The following is a 21053-nucleotide window of genomic DNA, read 5'->3' as shown; positions in this document are numbered from 1 at the left end:
AATATGAGTATTTTTTTTGTCAATTTGTATTAAAAATATAATAAACATGTTTGTTTTGTACCTTTTTATTTAATAGAGTAAAGTACTAAATCGGTTCCCTACGTTTGGGCATAATCTTATTTTGGTCCTTAAGGTTTAAAGTGTCATATTTGAATCCAAAAAAATTTCATTTAGCTTCAATATAGTTCCATTGTGAGGTCAAAGTTAAATAATTAACGGAATGTCCTATATAATAGTAATATAAAAACAAGATCGATAATCTTAAAAATAGTTAAAAAAATTGATTGAGAAAAAAATAAAAATAATATAATATAAAATCAAAAATCAATTCTATATTTATTGTATATTTAAATGTACCTAATAAAGATATTTTAGTGTGTCAAAATTAAATTTTCTTAAAAGAATCTTCAATAGTTTGTATGTGAATTTTTAAAATGAAATAATAGATTAATAATAGCAAGAATCTTATATATAATGGATAAATAGGTTTATTAATATAAAATTTAAATATTTATACTTTAAATTTATTATAATTAATATTATTATTATGATTTTTTTAATGTAAATATTTATTATATTTAATTAGTTATTATATTTTTATTCAATAATAATATGTAATAAATTAATTAATTAATTATTACAGAAGTTATAAATTGATTGTGTTGTTTAATTGTTATATTTTTATTAGTATTAATTTACATTTTGACCGTAAAATTAAGGCTTAGTTTGGTAAAGTTTTTACTTTTAAAAGTAGTTTATAGAAGCTAATTTTTAAAAGATAGCTTTTTAAAAGTTGTAGTATTTATGTTTGGTAAATCAAATTAAAAATAGCTTTCAATAAACACAAGTAACAACAATTGGGTTTGGTACTTGATGCGTGAGCATCTTTCCTATTTTTTCCTGGTGAATTTGTATTCAAATTGTTGAGTTTAATCAAGAATTAATCATCTTCTAGCCACTATGAATGCTACTTTGAGTTGTGTGCAATTCTGTTTATTTTAGGTAGCATTCAGATAGATTTGATGGAGTTTCTATAGAAAAAGAGAAGAAAGTGAATAATGTTGTCAACTCTGATCTCCCTGCTCTCCAACAAGAATAACTTGAGCTACAGAGATCCAATTAACGTTGTTTCAGTGGCATTGAAAAACTAACTTTCAAAGCTTTCCAACGATATATAATAGTATACACTTTTCTTCCAAACCACATGGTGCTGGTGGTGCCAAACTTGGGATTCTCCAAGTTTAGCGCCATGATCATTGCAAACTCACCAAACACACTGTCTTGGTGGCACCAAACTTTGAATTCTCCAAGTTTGGCGCCAAGATGAAGAAAAAGTGGCATTGCATATGGTTGAAATGGCGCCAAACTTGGATTTTCCAAGTTTAGCGCCAACCTTAATGAACTTAGTGGTCCCATTTGTCCTAGAAGAGCAGCTTGAGATGATTTATTTATTTCTGATGAAACTTTATTTTATTTTAAAATAGAAAAAAATATTATTTAGTTTTAGGAAATATAATTTACATTAATTAGGATTAGATATAAAAGGGAAAATAATCAGCCCTTGGGGATCTATCTCTTCTCTCTTACTTCATTTCCCACTTTACAATTTTTTTGAATCCTAGTTTTTTCTTTGAACCATGAGCAACTAAACCTCCACTGTTAAGGTTAGGAGCTCTGTCTATTGTATGGATTGATACTATTATTTTTCTATTTTAATTCACGTACTGATTTCTATTTCAAGAACTGTTTTCGTTCTTTATCTTATGAATCTGGGTGGAACGGAAGTATGACCCTGGTTCTAATTGAGTTCTTGTATAACTTGAAAAAGCTCTTTACTTGAACAACAACTTGAAAACAATTTCTCCTAAATTTCTAATTATCTGGATTTAACGGGATATGTGACATATAATCCTCTTATATTTAGGTAATTAGGGTTTCTGTGGCATATAAACTAGAATTGAACTTCACCCTCTAATTGGAATTAAGTGACCAAGGGATTGGCGGTTGATGAAGGTTAGAGGAGACTAAAAAGGTCTAAGGAATTAGGGTTTAGTCACATATAATTTGCCATGAATTGAATCTTGCATGATTAAAATAGTTAGTAAGAAAAGTCAATCCGGAAGATAAATATCTCTAAAACCTTAACTGTTTTCTCCATATATATTTCACCTCAACTTACTGCTTGTTTTCTGATTCTCTGAATTACTGTTTGATGCATTTGAACTCTCAACACTCTTTTCTGTTTGTCTAACTAAGTAAATCACTCAATCATTGTTGCTTAGTCCATCAATTCTCGTGGGATCGACCCTCACTCACCTTAAGTATTATTTGGTACGACCTGGTGCACTTGCCGGTTAGTTTGTGGTATTCAAATTCCACACCAGTACTTTGGTAAAATAGTTTTTAAAATTTAAAAATACTCTAATAGACAAAAATACAAGCATTAAATTTGAAAATTAACACCTGAGGTTATATTAGACTTTTAAATTTTGAAAAGTACAAGCCAACTTTGAAAATCTCTATTTTAGTGCTTGTTTAGGCGCCATTATTTTGATAAAAAAAATATCTTTTTTCAATAAAAAAGATCTTTTTTAATTTTTTAATGTATTTGGCAAATTTTTAGTAGTAAAAGTAAAAACACTAGAAAAAAACATCTTTTTTGAGAAGTTGTAATTTACATCTTTTTTTAAAAGATTTTTTTTCTTAAAAAAAAGAAGTTTTTCATGTAATAAATAAATAAAAAAATACTTTTATATTGTTATACCCAAACATAATTGATAAATAAAAAGATTTTTTTGCACGAGATACCCAAACATAAAATTACTTTTACTTTTTCATAAAATCTTTTAAAAAAAGATAACTCGAAAAAAAGATTTTTTTTAGAAGTTTACCGAAACAAGCTAGGTGCTTTTAAAAGTATTAAAAGTATCCCGATCTTTTAAAAAGTTGTAAGCACAAGCACATGATTTTTTTTTTTTTTTTTGATTTACTAAACACAAAATGAGAAACTTGAATTATAAACTAATAGATTTGATTGAATTAAGGTCAAGATTAATTGAATTATCTGTTATGATGAAATATTAAAGTATAATCTCCTTATCTTTATTTAATCCAACTAATAGATTTGATTAGCCAGAATCAAATATTTAATGTAACTATATTCTGTTATTTCAGTTATAAATAATTCTTTAAATACTCCATATAACAATAAACATCACGTATCATTAGTAAATCAATACAAAATTCTCTCGTTCTACCACCTACTTCTTTCTATTCTTCTTCTTCTTATTTTTCAGGATGGCATTGGCAATTAGCAAGTGATAGTTTTTCTCGATAAGCACTTGCTACAGCTTCTTCATCAAGATTGAAGTCTTCTTCAACGTTTCTACTAACTATTCATAAAGAACCACATTGAGGAAGTGTGAAGATTGAAAAGGTAACATGAAACTTCTTTTAAGTTTTAAATTTGAGAATTGTTATTTAGAAATTTGAGGATGGGTTCTAAATTAGTGATTGAGAAATAAAGTTCTGGATTTTAGATTGAAATGCATATTGAAGGTTTGGTAATATAATGTTTGATGAGGTTCAGATTTTGAGGTTAAATCTTAATACTTCTTTTTTTTTCTGAAAATAAATATCCTTTTAACTTATGATACATTATTTTTTTTTAATAAACTAAAAAAGTGGGAAAAACAGTTATTTCTTGACAAAGAGAGTAATTTAATTTACTGCTTAAGATTTGGATGTAGATGTATAAGTTAATTTATGGTTCTAAGTGTTTATGCTTTAGCAATTCTTGGTTATGAATTTGGTGAATAATATATAATTTTTTTTCTTGGTCTTGATCTGTAAAGACCCAAAAAAGAAAGAAAGAATGAACACTATCTTGAAAGCATAAGAAAAAAAAAAAACTGAAAACGTTTTGGTCTAGGAACTAGAGGATAATTAGAAAGATATTTTAAATATGCATATTTGAGTTCGTTCATTTTATAATATTATCTATCTATAATGTTCAAAAGTGCAAGTTATTTCCAAAGTGTTCAAGTAAAACATTGATGGAAAAAAATAACAGAAAAAATGTCCTATTATTATAATTATGTCAAATCATAAAAAATATTTCACTTTAACTCAATGTATTGTTGTCTGAAAAAAAGAAAGAAAAAAATTTTGAAAATATCCCACTCTGTATAATTTTAAAGATACAATAGATTCTTTAAAAATTTAGTTTTAATGTCTTAAAAATGTAAATTAATATAAATATATTTAATTATTTATTGTTTTGTTACTAAAAATATTTTTTTATAACTATGATATAAATATTCATCTATAAAACAAATATAATTTGAAACAACTAATATAGAGTTGTATAGTGTATACTGTCTAGGCCTATTCCTCTTGAATAAAACTGATACGCTAAATTCTAAAAAGAGAATAGCATGAGACTCGAGAGAATCTAAGCCGTATGGATAGAACGAAATTACGAAAATAATGATATCATGACACGTCACGTGAAAATAGCCGGTGACGGTTTTCTGATTCATACCGTGGTGGAAATAAAGATGCCGAATTTCAAGAAAAGACGCTACAAGCGACGTCGTTTTAAGCTATAGTAATATATACTGCGCTTTTTTCTTTTTTATTGGATTTGTAATGATTCTTAACCTTTGTGGAATTCATTGAGATCGCGCCACACTTTTTCTTACTTCCAATCCATCCATTCATTCGCATTCCATTTCTTCAAGAATTCAATTACCCTCCCCTTTTCTTCTCATTCTTCCATTCCCAAATCCCAACCTTCCTTATTCTGCTTAATCCAAGGTTGGTTTAGTCTTTTCTTTACTTTTTTTTTTTTTTTTACCTCAGGTTCTTTATTTTTATTTTTAAAAAATTCTTCTTTTTTTGGGAGGAGCGGGTGGTTACGCTTTTGGGTGGCTAGGGATTTTCTGTCCGCTGGGATACGGATTTAGGTGTTATATTCTTTTTCAGGGGTAAAAAGGTTGTGATGGTTGATTTGCATGTTCCAAGGTTAATGCTTTGGGGTTGGATATCATGTTTTTTTTTTTTTCCAAGGTTAAACAAAACTAGATATTTAATTTCATGTTGAAGAAGCATTGTATTGGTCTAACTGTATATGATATACTATTTGGGTAACTGTTTGAGTTGAAGGATTGTAGCTTCTGATCCAAGTGTTTATGTAGTGAATATATTGAATTTAGTGCTTTATTCCTTGTCTATATTTGCATTTTGAACTGATCTTGTTAGGTAGATTAGGAACCATTTTAATATTTTGCTTCTTTTTTCGGAAGTTTATTGTTTATATGATGTCTGAATGCATTGCACCTTTTCTGTTTCAGATATTGAACTCTTGGGATAAGACAGCTAGTCCTTGGATTGGATAGAGTTGCTTGTTTTGAAGGATCATGACAGCATATGACATGGATCCTGATGTTGTTCGCTGGGGCCTTCATAATCTCTTAGATGTTTGCACACTTTCCAATAATGGTTCTCCTAGTATCATAACTAGATATGATCCGGATTTAAGTAGCAGCAGCGTAGAATATGTTAGAGAAGGCTTCTGTCAGCCTTCGTACGTGGAGAATGATGAAGCTGTTGCTCGTGCTTACCAGGAAGAATTATCACAACTTGAATCCTTGGAAGCTTCTGGGATGTCGAAATTCGGGAATGATCAAGCGCGGGCAGCCGTACTTGCACAGGATTGGCATTCTTACTCAGATGGAAGCAGAAATTTTGGTGGTATAAACTTGGCAATTGCTACTCTATTGTTATCTTTTTGATGTGCTGGATATTTTTCAAACTTGTCATGATAAATTGTCAACAACATGTAGGCAATGAAACTTGCCAGAACTCTAACAGTGAGCCATACAACATTCCAGAAGCAGAGAATTATGATCCAAGTGAAAGGGAAAATGGTACGCATGACATTGATGTTTATGGTTCCTCTTCTGGGTCAGGAGAGATTCCAGTTATTAGTGATGATATGTGGCATACGTTGGAAATAATGGATGAGTCTTCTCTTGACGGTGAAGTAGGAAAAAGATTAAACCAGATGGTCCCAATCCCTGTAAGTTTAGCCTTTCAGTGCAGCCAAATTCTGTTGTATTTAATATCATTGGATTTCTTCTTTCTATAATTTCTTATATATGTAATACTTAGTGATGTATACTTTATATGTGAGTGTAGCTATAGAATTCCAATTTGGATATTAATACAAATGTCTCTTGTCTGTACTTGCAGCATATTCCTAAAACCAATGAAAAAATTCCATCATATGATGAAGAAGTATCAGATCACCAAAGGCTACTAGACAGGTCTTGGTTTATTTATGATTTATAATTTTTTTAGTGTAAGTTGTTTTCTAGGTAAAAAGTAAAAGGCATATCTAACCTATAATTCTATCTGCTAAACCACCCCCCCCCCTTTTTTTTTCCTAAATGGGCAAATGATTTGTTAGTGTAACTAGAATGGGAATACTATTTAGCCACAAAGGTAGAACCTTATTGCAGCTCTCATTAAAATTTACTAGTACAGCATAGGTAGTGAACAACCATTAAGTAGCCAGTACGACAAAGCAGAAGGATGTAGGAACAGGTGAACAGCTATTAGGTCACCCCATAGGAAAACACTCCATGCACTCTTAGTGAGTTACTTTCTGAATAACTTGGTGCCATAATGACTTAATTTCTGAATACTTGGTTCCTTGATGACTTTGATCTTAAAAAGAAATTGCCATAGCTAACTAGATGGATGCCACGGCAATAAATTGAGAAATGAGATTTTATAGACCCAAATCTCCTTCGTTTGATAATATGCAACACCAAGAGGAAGAGGTAGGGAATGTTGGACTAGCAAGACTAGCAGATACTATATTGTAATATCTGGCTTATTCTCCTTTTTCTTTATTTTCCGTCAGCTTCCTATCTGCAAGTTAGAGCAAAATATATATCTTAACTTGGTTGTTTGGTTATTTAGGATTCATCTAATTTAATGAATTTGATCCTTCTTAGACTGCAGTTGTATGAAGTGGTTGAGCGTAAGGTTGAAGGAGATGGTAACTGCCAGGTTGGGTCTTTATCCATTATTTAAAGTTTAATTTATCCTTGTAAGATAGTTTGATTTAATGAATAGCATCTGAATTATACTAATATCATTTTTTTTAAAGGATTCGACTTCACTGGCTGTTTTTTTGAGAAATTTGCAATGGATCATGATGCATAACTTCCTTTTTCTAATGGTAGTTTATATTGTTTAAAAAAGTGTCTTATTGGTTTTGTATTTTTCCAGTTTCGTTCTTTGTCAGATCAACTCTATCGCTCACCAGAGTACCACAAACATGTGCGGGAGCAAATTGTTCAACAGGTTTGTTCATGTTTGTGGCAAGTTAACAACATATTATTTTTGAGTGGGCAACCTTAATCTATCTCTTGTTATTGATATATTGTTTTCTGCTGTGTTTGGTGTCAGCTCAAGTCTTATCCAGAACTATATGGGGGCTATGTTCCAATGGAGTATAGTGATTATTTAAAGAAAATGAGCAAGTATGTTTATACTTAATAGCATTATATCTATATAAAGACTAGGCTATGCTATTTCAGATGATATGGCTTTATTGATGTTGTCATGGTTCACTGATAGCTTGATGCGTGGCTGTATTAGGAATGGTGAATGGGGTGATCATGTCACATTGCAGGCTGCTGCCGATTGGGTATGATGAAATATACCATTTCCATTTTGTATTTGCCTTCCCTATTTATTATGATATCCTTCTTTTTGGCTTGCGATTTCAAAGTCAGTGTTCTTTATCTGTCTGATGCATTGCATTGGATGCTTAGTATATTGGATTCATGTAAAGCATTATTTGTATCTTTTAGAGGCCATCTTAGCAGGTATGGTTTATTATAAAAAGCTGTAGCAGCTTTAGGGCATTTTTCTAGTAAAGTTCAAATGGTTATGTAGTGAACTTATTCTATTGGAAGCATAATCTTTGTTTAAACAAAACATTATTTTGGCTTGAAAAAAGACAACTGTTGACTGCTAGTTACTTAAAAATGATTAGGGAGGTCATGTGATGCGTAGAAGGATTTGTTACCGAGACATTTTTAAGATATATCATTGTTATATGCCATAGTTGACTATTTTTGTGGATGGAATTCAATTAAATTAGCATATCTCATGATTTGAAATGTTGAAGGAAAACCTTTGCATTTTAGTTGATTTATATCATCAATCACTTCTATGATTTGCTGAGGTTGTCTTTTTGTTTCTACATTTCAGTATGGTGTCAAAATTTTTGTGATTACATCATTTAAGGATACGTGTTACATCGAGATTCTTCCACAGACACAGAAGTCTGGAAGAGGTAAGATTATATTAGTATACATTGAGTTTATTATTCTATATCTATAAAATTCTATTATGGTGAAACAGAGGCATGCAGATTTGTATATAGAAGCAAAATGGTTGTTACTACTGTTAGTGGTTTTGTTTGACTCTTGCGAAATGAGCAAAATTTAAATTGGTATTATTTTGTTTATCTATTCGAAAGTAATTTGTCAACTGTGATGCATAATCTTAAATGACAAGTACCTATAGTATTTTAACTTCTGTTTTAAGGACATGCTAAGCAAGTTTCCATCGTAACTACTGCAGTGATCTTTCTGAGCTTTTGGGCGGAGGTGCATTACAACCCAATTTATCCCGAAGGAGGTAATTTCATACAAGTACTGTAGAAATTTAATTTTGACTTTATTGCTCCATTGAGTCTCTTACTTTTATAATGTCCTTTGGAAGGTTCAGAACATTTCTCACATTACCATGTCCTAATTATTGTGATATGTATCCTATTTACCAAATGCAGTTACAAATTTTAAGCAAGCAATTTAAGGGTGTTTTTTTGTATGAGAGTAAGGAATGATGAGGGGAGTGGCAAAGTTTATTGATAGTTGAGTTATAATTAAGCTATACAACCTTGCTGAGATTCCCCCTATGTTATTTTGTTTTATGCATTTTGGATTCATTTGTTGTACCTCAGACAGATTGTTCTAGTGTCGTTATAATTGCAGATTAGCTTCTATGCATAATCCTCAAATTTTTGGGGAAAAAGGAAAGGCAAGTAACATAACAAAAGCAACACAACATATTTTAGATAAGAGATTGGAAGATTAGACTTTCTTATGTAGCTTTTTCTTTTCTTTAGTTTTTGCTCAAGTTAGGAGGATCTATTTTCTTGTAACTCTTGCCTTTAATGATATTCTTCATTTAACTGTAACCAGAGTTGCCGGCACCCTATGCAAAGAGAAAGAAGAGATGGTGGAATTTTGGTGGTTAGGATTGAAGTATTTCATGCATCCAGCTACTTTATCATCTGTTCTTGTTTATGGCTCTTCACTCGGCTGTGGTTGAGTTTTTTTATTGAAGTTGCATATTTATACCAGTTGGCTCTTCCCCTTTATTCTGCTTCTATTCTTTTGTACATATCCTCATTTTTCCCCCCTTGTACAGTCCTATATTCTTATAGTGCATCTCATTTACAGGAAGAGTGATCTCTCTCTCTCTCTCTCTCTCCATATTAAAACTCAAAGAAAAACAGTATGCTAAAGAGGAGAATCTATGTATATATCTATTATATAAAATATAAAAAGAGAAACCAATCAAACCATGGTAGTTTAACATTCATTCTCAAATACTTAACATTTCTTTATTGTGCAAATCATTTTTTTACCAATGTAGCATAACTTACTTTTTCTCTTTGTATTATAATTTAAGATTTTCCTTAACTTTCATCTGCCTCTTTTGACATTTATCTGTTTTAGACCTTTAGGTTATTCTGTGCTGTTAATGTTAAATAAATTTTTTTTATTGTGTAATTGAGCTATAAAACTTATTTTATTATCTCTTTTTACTCATTTTTACTATTTATCGTTGTTATATGAAGTCACATTCACACTTATTTATTTTCTTCTTCCACAATTCCTTGCCCCCTCACTCTTTTTTTCCCATTTTTTCTTCTCATATTATAGTGTCCATTTTTTTTTTTACAATTTGATCACATATTCTTATTAATTTGACATATACACAGATATGTAAGTATTATTAAGTATATATAAATTTTGTCATTTGTCAAATATATTTTACTCAATCTCCCTTGTTTTCTTCAGCGATATAATTCTCATTTTCACACGGATATGTATATATAATTATAATGATGGTAGTTGATAGTTTATAACTATTTTTTTAAACTAAAAATGTTATGGTATTATGATTCTTGACAAATAGAACTAGAAATTAGAATTTTTTTTTTTGTTTTTTAAAAAAGATTTTACATTAGTTGAGGTTTTTGTACTTCTATATTGCATGTAGTGACTTGTATCTTCTATTATAGTATTTAAATATAGCATATGTATGTTACTTTATATATATTTTCATAATTCACAATCAAAATTTGACAAATAAAAAGAATAATGAAAAATGAAACATAAGAGAAATAGATATGAGGATAAATATAAAACTCATTTCTAAACTTAAAATTATTTCTCTTTTTTTTTTTTGTTGCTTCTTTTTACTCTATGTTTACTTTGAGAAAATGCTTTTTTTATTTATTTAAGTGATTATTATTGTTAATATTCATAATTATTCAATTACAATTTTTGTGACAGCATTTATATTAAACGATATTATTAATTTCTCATCTTTATAACTAATTGAAGGTTATGAATTAACAAAGTTTAAAAGTTAAAGCACAAATAATGTGTAGTTACGAAGACATACCTATTGCTAAAACTCTTGGGCTTTAAAATAGAAATGTAGACTTAGATGTCACTTGACGTTAAGTTGGAAAACATGTTTGATTATTTTTAAAATCAGAATGCCTTTTCATATTTATGATATTGGTGTATTATAGTATTTTTTTTATGTATTAAGTTTGTGTCTGTGTCTATATATATATATATATATGATCTTAATGGATGCTTCTATAAAATTAATATCAGTTGTTTTTTATGTTTTTTTTTTTTCAATTATATTCTATAAATCTTAGCCTCTTTTTTCTTCTTTTCTTTTTATCCTATTTTTATGTTTTTTTCTTTCATATCATGTTTTATTTTAATATACCAAATCATGCACACAAATAATGTCTGTGATATATTTTACTGTTTATTTATATATGCATATTTTGACATATAATAATTAATTTTAACAAAATATATACTTCTGATCCATTACTCAAATAATACTTTTGACATATTTTATGTTTCTATGGTCATATTTTTAACATTCTATATTCATAGAATTATTATACCTCTTAAATAATATAGAATTATTATACCTCTTAAATACTTACTGACTTGAGCGTCGGAGTGTCTTTTGCAGGTACACCCCCACCTTTCTCACTTTGACTCTGACCACAACCATGGAAGAGCTTCTGACAAAGAATTTTTCAACCAAGTTATTGCTTGGAGTCACCACTTCACTTTTGCTATGTGCTCTATAAGAAAAACTTTGAACAACGAACCACATCCTCAGTGAACAATACTTTTGTCATTATTTTTTTATTTGAATATAAATTTTCACATATGATTGTTAAAATAATTTAATCAACTTTGATATAAATATAAAAAAAAAATGTTAAGATAGAACTCATATAAATCTTTCCACATTTACTAAACAATTTTAGTTATGACAATGGGCAATGCGTGTGAGTTAATATAGTTAATTGTAATTTTAATAACTAACTACTACTACTATTTAGTATCTACACAAATTAATTGCTGCGTTATTTCAGAATTCACTATCTGATCTCAATGCTCTTCTTTAACTTATGAAGCTTATAAATTTATTTACCAAGATTCTTACAAACATAAATAACGAGGTTCCTTAAAAGAAACAAGTAAAACCTCTTTTTTTTTTTTTTGTGTGGATTTGGTGAAGCCTATTTTTGCTAAGATACTTGTTACTTTGCAATTGGTTCTTGGCAGAATAAATTGAGTTGAACATTTATTTTATCTTTTATTTTATTTATATATTTTTCCAAGACTAACTAGTCATTCACATTTGAATATGAAAATGAAAGTATTTGAATATTGTGATCCCAATGAGTAGGCCAAATGCAGAACCAAGCATGCATATCTAAAATATTACTTGAATAGGTTTTTCTAATAAATAGATCTTTTTAGTATTTGAACTGAAGTTTATAACTTTATATTATCCGTTAGGTAGCGTTTGTTTTGAGGTATTAAAACAGAGATTAGGAGACTGAGATTCAGTATAATGTTTATTGTCCCAAAGACTAGTATTAAAATTTTAGTCTCTATTATTTCAGTACCTCAAAAAAGTAGGGACACAAGGTACTGAAATTTTTGAAGATAGAGACAAAAACTTTACGGGCCTGCTACACATACAAGTATCCAAGCATCCAAGTTGGCCCAGCCCAAACCGAAGACACGCGCATAAGGAACCATAACATGGCGCGTCAAAATCACGCGCTCAACACAAACAGTTACGTATGGCAGACTCTTCCACTTCCTCCACTTCTTCCACTTCTCAAAACACTTCGAAAACAAGGAAACGCTCCCATTTTCGAGCAAAAATCAAAGTTCAAAATATACAAATCGTTGTTCGAAACCTACATCAAAACAACATCAAACTCTCCGTGAAGAATCTGAAGAGAAAACGAAGCAACAACACTCAACGTAAGTTGATTAAGATTACTGTATATTTTAGTTTTCTTCTACGTCGTTCTTCTAGGGTTTACTGTGCTATTATTCTTGCTTCTTTGTTACACTGTTCTAAGTTCTACGTCATTCTTCTAAGTTCTACGTCGTTCTACATTCTTGTTCTAAGTTCTCTTGCTACTGTTGTTGATTTTTGGGGGTTTATTCCGTAGATTGGGGGTTGTATACTGCTTGAACTTGTAATGTGGCTTGATATTGATGCATGTTTGACTGATATCTGACTGATATATATGAATGTATCTGAATAATATCTATCTCACTGTTATCAATGGGTGTATCTGATTCTTACATATGGGTGTATCTTACTGTTATCAATGAGTGTATCTGACTCATATATGCGTGTATCTTACTCATATCTCAATTAATTTGATATTGAAGCATGTTTGAGTGATACCTGACTGATATATATGGATTTATCTGAATCATATCTATGGGTGTATCTCACTGTTAACAATGAGTGTATCGGATTCTTACATATGGGTGTATCTTATTGTTATTAGACCTTGTAATGTTGCTTGATATTGGAACATGTTTGACTGATATCTGACTGATAAATATGAATGTATCTGAATAATATCAATGGGTGTATCTCACTGTTAACAATGAGTGTATCTGATTCTTACATATGGGTGTATCTTACTGTTATTAGACCTTGTAATGTTGCTTGATATTGAAGCATGTTTGACTGATATCTGACTGATATATATGAATGTATCTGAATAATATCTATCTCACTGTTATCAATGGGTGTATCTGATTCTTACATATAGGTGTATCTTACTGTTACTAATGGGTGTATATTTGTGTGTATTTTTTGTTTCAGACAAAATGGCAGCAAGAAACCAAACGAAAGACCTTAAGTGTGCCACACATCTCCTGAGTGATAAGTTCAGAAACATGACTGAGGAGAAGAAGGCAATTGTCAGGGATCTCGGATTTGGTGGGTTGATGCACGTCCCACCTCTAAGGGTGGATCACCAACTCTTAAGGGAACTGGCAAACAACTTCAAACTTGGGGAGAACAGACTGAAGACAGGATATGGTTCTTTCCAAATAACACCAAAGACAATAGGTGATGCGCTTGGCATCAATGCAACAGGTAACTAGCTCAAAATTATAGGTGTATATTAAGTTCATGCTTGGGTATATTTAAGGTTGATGCTTGGGTGTTTTTGAACCGATTTTGATACTTTGTTGTTTTCTTTTTTGTAGGAAATCTGTTTCCTGAGAAAGTTGAGTATAAGCAACTTTATAAGCAACTTTCTGATGATGACAAAATAATTTATAGAAGATTCCAGGGTAAGACCCTCAAAAGTCTTACCGATGAAATGATGGAAATAGGTGTTGGCAGCGAAGAGGAACGCCTGATGTTCAAGAGGATATTCATCCTCTACATACAGATGGCGTTCCTTTTGCCAACGACGATAAACAAAATATCGCCCGTGCACCTCGCCCCAATTTTTAAGATGGACGGCATATCGGAGAGAAACTGGGGGGGGCATGTTTTGACGTTCTTGATCAAAGGCATCACAGACTACCAGGAGAAGAAGAAGAAGGCAATTGATGGCTGCCTCTTTGCCCTCATGATAATATACTTCCATCTTTCTGAAAACAAAGGCAAGAAGAGGGCTGAAAGACCACCAAAGCCTTGGATTGCCAACTGGACTAAGGAGCAGTTGGTGGAAAGAATGACTGCAGAAAGAGAAGAAACTTTGGTAAGTAAACATAATATGTTGCTTGTATTTTATTTACCTGAATGCTGCTAGCTAAAATATCTCATGTTTCAGGGGATTGTGAAGATGGCGGAGACAAGAGCAAGAGAAAAAATGAAAGAAAAAGAAAAAAAAGAAAAAAAACAAGAAATAAAAAAAACAAAAAAAAGGAAGGCGAGTCCAACATCGTCTTCGGAGACAGAAACACCTACTGACAGTGACACTTCTACCTCTGAGTCTGAGACTCAACAAGACTCAGAGGATTCAGCAAGAAAACACCCCATCAAAAAGGGGAAAAAGTAAGTACCATACTTGGGTGTAATTTCTTTTTCGAGTTGGGTGTATTTTGTTGATCACGTTGGGTGTATTTTTAGTATGTTCTAAATAATCACTGTTTGCCTTCCAGAATGGAATCCAGAAAAAGAAAGCAGAGGCAAGAGGAGCCAGATTCTGATTCAGAATCTGAATCTGAACAAAGTGATGAGTAATGTCCTGAAATTATTACTCCTTTCTTTTGGCTTCATTTTAAAGATTTCGTATATTAACTGAAGTGTCTATTATTAACTTATAGGAGCGAAGAATCATCACCTGCAGAAAAGGAGAAGGAGAAGAAAAAAACAAAAACAACACCAAAAAAGTAAGCACTTCTTTGCATAATATTCTGTGATAAAATTAATTTTTTATTTCTGATTGGTACTCTTTTTTTTCCACCCAGAACACAACCAAAAAAGAAAAAAGTTCTCGTGGAGGATTCACCTCCTAAAGAAGACCAATACTTTGACGGGTACAGTACCTCGTAAGCTATATTACCGTCTATCGTCGTAATTATTTTTGTTAACATCTTCTTTTATGAATGTAGTGAGACATATGAAATATCAAGTGACGAACTGGATGAATGGCTAGGGCAAAACGTTGATAAATCTGCTGCAGAGGGGTATGTCTTGCTGGGCTGTCTATTTCATATTTTGTTGTGTTTTGTATGCTAATAATTGTTTCTTGTTTCGCAGCGAGAACCAACCTGACCTGCGATCGACAGAAGGTCGCTATGTGTCGTCTGAAACGTAAGAAGCTTTATTATTTAATAAAATCTTGTTATCATGATTTGGGTGTGTCTTGAGGAAGCATTTGGGTGTATTGTGTGGATCAAGTTGGGTGTATGTTGTTTAATAAGTTGGAATATTAACTTTGTTGTGTTGCTTGGGTCAAATCTGTCTTAGAATACCGGCTGTGAACTTGGGAACTGATGCTCCTTCCTCTCAAGGAAACACAGAACAGAGTAGTGTAAACCAGCCGTCACAGAGCATGTAATTTCTCTTTCAAATAACCGTTACTTTTGTTCTTCTATTACCCTTCTACTTCTAATTCTGTATATATTTTTTTTTAGAAAAAAAAGCCCTTTATTATTTTATTCAAGAAAAAAAAGGCAGGAAAAAAAAGCAAAAACTGCAAGTATGTAAGTTCTCAAAAAAACAAAGCCTGTCTTCTTTTTGAATTGTTCGGGTGTATTTCTTGAATTTCTTTGGGTGTATTTTAGGTTGAGTCCGTCTGATTCGAATATGATGGTTGTGAGGGAACAGACACCGTCCGAAGCGCTTGCAATGTGAGTTTTACAATAATATTCAACCTTATAACATTATTATTTTCAAAGGCGTTGTTAACCTTTCATTTTTCTTCTTGTTTAGAGTCCCGATTCAGGTTTTTGTGCCGGCATCCCAAACAACCACTGAGACAGATTTTGAACCAACCCCTATGCTACAGATTGAAGGGACTACAGAAACGTAAGAAATAGTATTGAGTGTATATTTGTTTGGAGTTTGGGTGTATATTAGCTAACAGTTTGGGTGTATATTGTTCCTGATTAGTTTCTTTTACGCCGTGATTAATTTTTTGTAACTGTGCAGCACTCCTGAAACCCCCAAACAACTTCAAGAGACCACACCAACGGTTCCCCCAGCTCCAACTAAAATGTAAGTTCATCAGACTAAAATCAATCTTTGCTTATTATCCGTATATTCTTATTCTTATTCTTATTCTTATACATGATGACGCAGTCATCCAGATGCAGAAGACGCTGCTGCCCTGTTGATGATGGCACGGACAGCTTCCTATGTTCCTAAAACAGATCCAGGGGTGCCATCATTCAGCCTTGGATTAACTGATTCAAGCCAGGAGGGGGCGTCAACGCAGGAGACAGAAAGGGAAAAATCTCCAGAAGCTGCGAATTTGATAGAACAATTGGACAGTTTGGTCCAAAGAATAGCAAGCAGCGCGACGAAGGGAAAAAACTCAAGTCCACAAATTCAGAGGGAGACTGGGGGAGAAAGTTCTGCAAAGTTTGAAACTCCTCGGGGATTATATCAGATTACGGATGATATGAAACAAAAGTGATACATCTGGGGGACAAGACTGAAGGAAGATGCAGATGGCAATACTAACGAGTATGAGGAAATGTTCACTCTGATTGGCCAAGGAAAATACATTTTGATGAGAATGCACCTTGCTTCCCTCCAGGCAAAAAGTGATATAGAATCTCAGGTAATATTATAATAAGATTAATGTTTTTACACCAAAGTCAATTACAATGCTTATTAATGTAAAATTGATTTCGGCATATATTTCTAGATTGTATCTGCCATCTGCCTCATCCTCAACAACAAAAATGAAAAGAGATTTCAAGAACAAATATACTGTCTCCCCCCGATATTGTGGTAAGTGTTACTTCTAAGAACTTCGGGTGTATTTTCTGTATTGATTTGGGTGTATTTGTCACGTTCGATTGGGTGTAAGTTTAGTATTTCATTTCTTGTTTCCCATTCTTGCAGTGCATGGCACTTTCGGATCACCCAAACGGGGAATTCGTATCACCAAAAACGAAAAAGGAATTCAGGGTGGAAGCCTACCCGAGTTTCATTCCCTTCATAGATAGAAAAAAATTGACTTCGCACCCATATGTAAGTTTTCGTTTGCTAAATTTGTTAGTACGCTTATTTACTTATTTGCAAAATAAAATAACACACTGTTCATGTGTGGCAATCCTTCAGATTTTTGCCCCTGTCTGCTACGCGGGGCATTGGTGGTTATGGCTGATAAATACAAGAAAGCGGAAATGTCAAATACTTGACCCGCTACACAAAAAGGCTCCCACCGATGAGAGAAAGGCCATTAATAAATTCACTGTAAGTTGCCTCTGTCTTCTTTACTTTAATAGATAGGTCTATTTCGTTAGTTGTAATGGGTGTATCTTGTCCATTCATTCGGGTGTATTACTGATTTGTTTTCGTATTTAAGGGATACGTATTTTCAAGATTGATAACATATGCCGGCGGGGAACCTCTTCAGAAAGGGGAGAGGGAGAAGGAAATTAAATCACCATATGTTAAAATATCTGGCCAAAAAATAAGGTATAAATTTGTAACTCTGAACATTAAACTTTTGTAAATGAGATTTGTAATTTATTTTCTTCGTTTTCAGCTATGACTGCGCTGTGTACGTTATGAAGTGGATGGAGATAATTGAGCCGGAAAACATCAAAAAGGGGAAGTATCAATGGGATAATTGGCCACAGGTAACTGTCTTTAGAACCATATAACTCTGTATTACTTTACTGAATTAATATTGCTGTTTAAACAGAATATACTTTTTAATTGTAGGAGGAGGTGGACCACTATAGAGTGGAGTACGCATCCCGGATACTATTGAGTGAGATGAATACACAGAGAGATCGGGCAATTAGAGAGAGTAGTGCTATAAGGCTGTCGAAGCCATCCTCTATATTATTAAGTCCGTTTTGTCAGATTAATTCTGCTGATATAGAAACTGCGTAATCCATCTGCTGGGTAGTTTGTAAATTAACAAATGATGTAAATATTTGCCATTTATCAACAACTTCTATTCTATGTATATTTTTTCTCATAGTTAAATTATCTGTGCTGGTAAACTGTCTGTGATGTATTCAAAAACTGTATTACAGGTGGTAAAATATGAAGGAAAAAATCAAGGCATATATAAACACAAATTATAAACTGCTACACCCAACGCAAGTCTAATAATACACCCAAGGTTGTATAAAATATACACCCAAACTGTCTGCGCTGTATTCAAAATGTATGAATTACATGTACTAAAATATGAAGAAAAACATCAAATCAAATATAAACCCATAACCTGAGAATTTTTACAGCTTTTGTTTTATATATATCTATATATGTGTCTATATCTAAATTGTGAATTAACGAAAATACACCCAAAATAACGGTGCTTTTACACCCATATTCTGTAAAACTATACACCCAACGAGTTATCCCCTGCTGCTGGTACCCTGAACTGATAACTCATAACGTGTCCTTGATATTGGCTGCAATTTGAATGCGCCGCTGATGCAGCATCAAACAGGTTTATCTGAAATATAACACACACACATTACCTAAACTATTAACGAGAAAAATAAACTCAATCGCCACAAATTTAAAGAACATTACTTTTACCTCGCTTAAAACTTTCGTCTTCTTCTTCTTTGTGGCATTTGCGATCTGTTTCTCCAGCTTTGAACCTAGCCTGTTTTTTGGACGTCCTCTTGTTCGAATCCTTGGCGGGCTTTGAAGCTCGTTAACGGATTCCAAGTTGGCGTCTTCGTGGGATAAAGAAGATGTCCCCTTCCTTTTGGCTTTTAATGCTTCCATCTCGGCCATGACGTTATCGTACACATGGTGCAAAATTGCAGTCAGCTCCTCCGATTCGGAGGCAAATTCGCATATATTTTGCGAACGAAAAACCAATTGGTCGAACCTCTTGCTTCTTGGCTCCATTAGTGGCTCGTCGTGGCTGCTCTTGATGTGTGTGTGTGTCGCCTCTTTACCTTCTTGCTCCATCGTTCCAGTATGTATCTCGGTGACACTTGGCTTACTTGTTCGAAGCTTAACACGCTTAGTGCGTGACGGCACAGTATCCCTCTCGACTCGAATAATAAGCAATGGCATTTTACCTCGGCTGCAACCGAGTCGTAAGTAACCACGAACTTGTTGAATATTGAGCTGGAAACTTGTTCTCCGACTTCGTATACTGAATAGCCTAGAGCGGAATTCTTTAGTCTGGTGATGCAATTCGCCTTTCCTCTGAATTGCGCTTGGACTTCCCTAAACTTTGCGTGAGTGTACGCATCTTGAAACTGAGCTTCAATGCAGGATTTGGTTGCACACGGTATAACCGTATGAAAATCTGCAGCATCTGATTCTCTCTCTGCTTGCTCCCTGCTTCCGAGGCAATTATCATATTGTTTGACGAACTGAATAAGCGAGCTGTTCCGGGTGATATACTTGTTAAAAAATGAATGCATGCTCTCGCTCCTTTGTGTGCTTCTCATCCCTGCCCAGAAATGGTGATCCAGATAGATAGGAACCCATATGTGACGGTCTTCGTACAGATCTGCATAATACACCCAAAGACAGTCTATAAATACACCCGAAAAAACATGCAATTTACACCTCTGATGCAGATTTTAAAAAGACATTACCTGAAAGCCACTTGTTGTCCCCAAGACCAAAATTCAGCAGAAAATCGTTCCAATTCCTATCGAATGAGTCTTTGCTGTGAGAGTTCCAAACAACTTGGCTCATTTCTTGTTCGATATCGGCATGTCCCTTGTACCCGTTTAATTTGCTTGGAATCTTCTTCATGATGTGCCAAATGCACCAGCGGTGAACTGTTGTTGGCATACAGGCCTCTAAAGCCCTTTTCATGGATGCGCACTGATCGGTGAGAAACCCTTTCGGAGCGTTTCCTCCCATGCAACGAAGCCAGCTTTGAAATAACCATTTGAATGATTCAATTTCTTCGTTCTTCATCAAAGAGCATCCGAGAAGTGTTAATTGACCGTGGTGATTCACCCCGACAAAAGAACCACAGACCAAATTATACCTGAAACAAATTACCATGGTCCAGAATGCAAAATCATTAGCTACACCCTAACAAATGCTTCGCATACACCCAATGAAACAGCCAATATACACCTCTACTGCGGATTCGTAAAAATAAATTAATTTGGCATCATAAACAGGGACAGTTTGTTACCTGTTTGTATTGTAGGTGGTGTCGAATGAAATGACGTCTCCGAAATACTCAAAGGCGGCTCTGCTTCTTGCATCGGCCCAAAAAGCCAGCTTAATCGATTGATCCTCTTCGAGTTGGAGCTCAAAAAAGAAATTCGGATTCTTCTCTTTCATTCTTAAGAAATATTTCCCGAATTCCTTTGCATCTTCTTGTTCGGAAACATTCCGCACTTCCCTGGTAATGTAATTCCTCACGTCCTTTTCGATAAAATTTAACTCGCGGTGACCCCCGGCAGCCGCAACAAATGATTGGTAGGTTTTGCTTGGTCTGATACCGGCCTCCTCGTTATTCTCTATCGTACGACGAATGGACATGCTTAGTTCCCTGTGCTGTTTGAGCATCTCTGCTTTGCTTGGACAGCAGGGGTGTGAATGATCCAGCACAACCTTTGAAATGATCCAAGCACCGACATCCTTCAATGTGTGTATATAAATTCTTGCAGGACAGTTTAGACCGGCTGTCGGATTGGTCTTCTCGGTCGGAGATATTT

General features: G+C 33.2%; 2 protein-coding genes across 6 annotated transcripts; both read left to right on the top strand.

Annotated features, from left to right (window-relative positions):
• Positions 1-4561: 4561 nt before the first annotated feature.
• LOC112777164 (OVARIAN TUMOR DOMAIN-containing deubiquitinating enzyme 9) lies at positions 4562-9554 on the top strand. Of its 5 annotated transcripts, none has more exons than XM_025821465.3 (11): positions 4562-4818; positions 5355-5754; positions 5847-6082; positions 6256-6329; positions 7026-7080; positions 7303-7377; positions 7483-7556; positions 7675-7723; positions 8293-8377; positions 8668-8724; positions 9291-9554. In XM_025821465.3, exons 2-11 carry the CDS (start codon positions 5421-5423, stop codon positions 9344-9346), a joined length of 1095 nt encoding a protein of 364 aa, XP_025677250.1. In that variant the 5' UTR covers positions 4562-4818; positions 5355-5420; the 3' UTR covers positions 9347-9554. The 5 variants fall into 5 exon arrangements, with proteins under 5 accessions (XP_025677250.1, XP_025677246.1, XP_025677247.1 ...); XM_025821461.3 differs by having other exon boundaries at positions 4641-4818; positions 7654-7723; XM_025821462.3 differs by lacking the exon at positions 4562-4818 and adding an exon at positions 4907-4996 and having other exon boundaries at positions 7654-7723.
• Positions 9555-11913: 2359 nt separating this feature from the next.
• Positions 11914-17389, top strand: LOC112779408 (uncharacterized). The gene is made up of 17 exons (XM_072228059.1): positions 11914-12704; positions 13570-13845; positions 13959-14461; positions 14534-14757; positions 14865-14942; positions 15030-15095; positions 15174-15242; positions 15318-15392; positions 15466-15519; positions 15676-15762; positions 15843-15911; positions 15993-16058; positions 16141-16236; positions 16360-16425; positions 16510-16993; positions 17081-17166; positions 17281-17389. Exons 1-15 carry the CDS (start codon positions 12518-12520, stop codon positions 16844-16846), a joined length of 2253 nt encoding a protein of 750 aa, XP_072084160.1. The 5' UTR covers positions 11914-12517; the 3' UTR covers positions 16847-16993; positions 17081-17166; positions 17281-17389.
• Positions 17390-21053: the final 3664 nt, after the last annotated feature.

This window comes from Arachis hypogaea, chromosome 19, assembly GCF_003086295.3.
Source record: "Arachis hypogaea cultivar Tifrunner chromosome 19, arahy.Tifrunner.gnm2.J5K5, whole genome shotgun sequence".
Taxonomy (NCBI): Eukaryota; Viridiplantae; Streptophyta; class Magnoliopsida; order Fabales; family Fabaceae; genus Arachis; species Arachis hypogaea.
The sequence above is the reverse complement of the archived record's forward strand: the minus strand, read 5'-3'. Positions and strand labels throughout refer to the sequence as shown.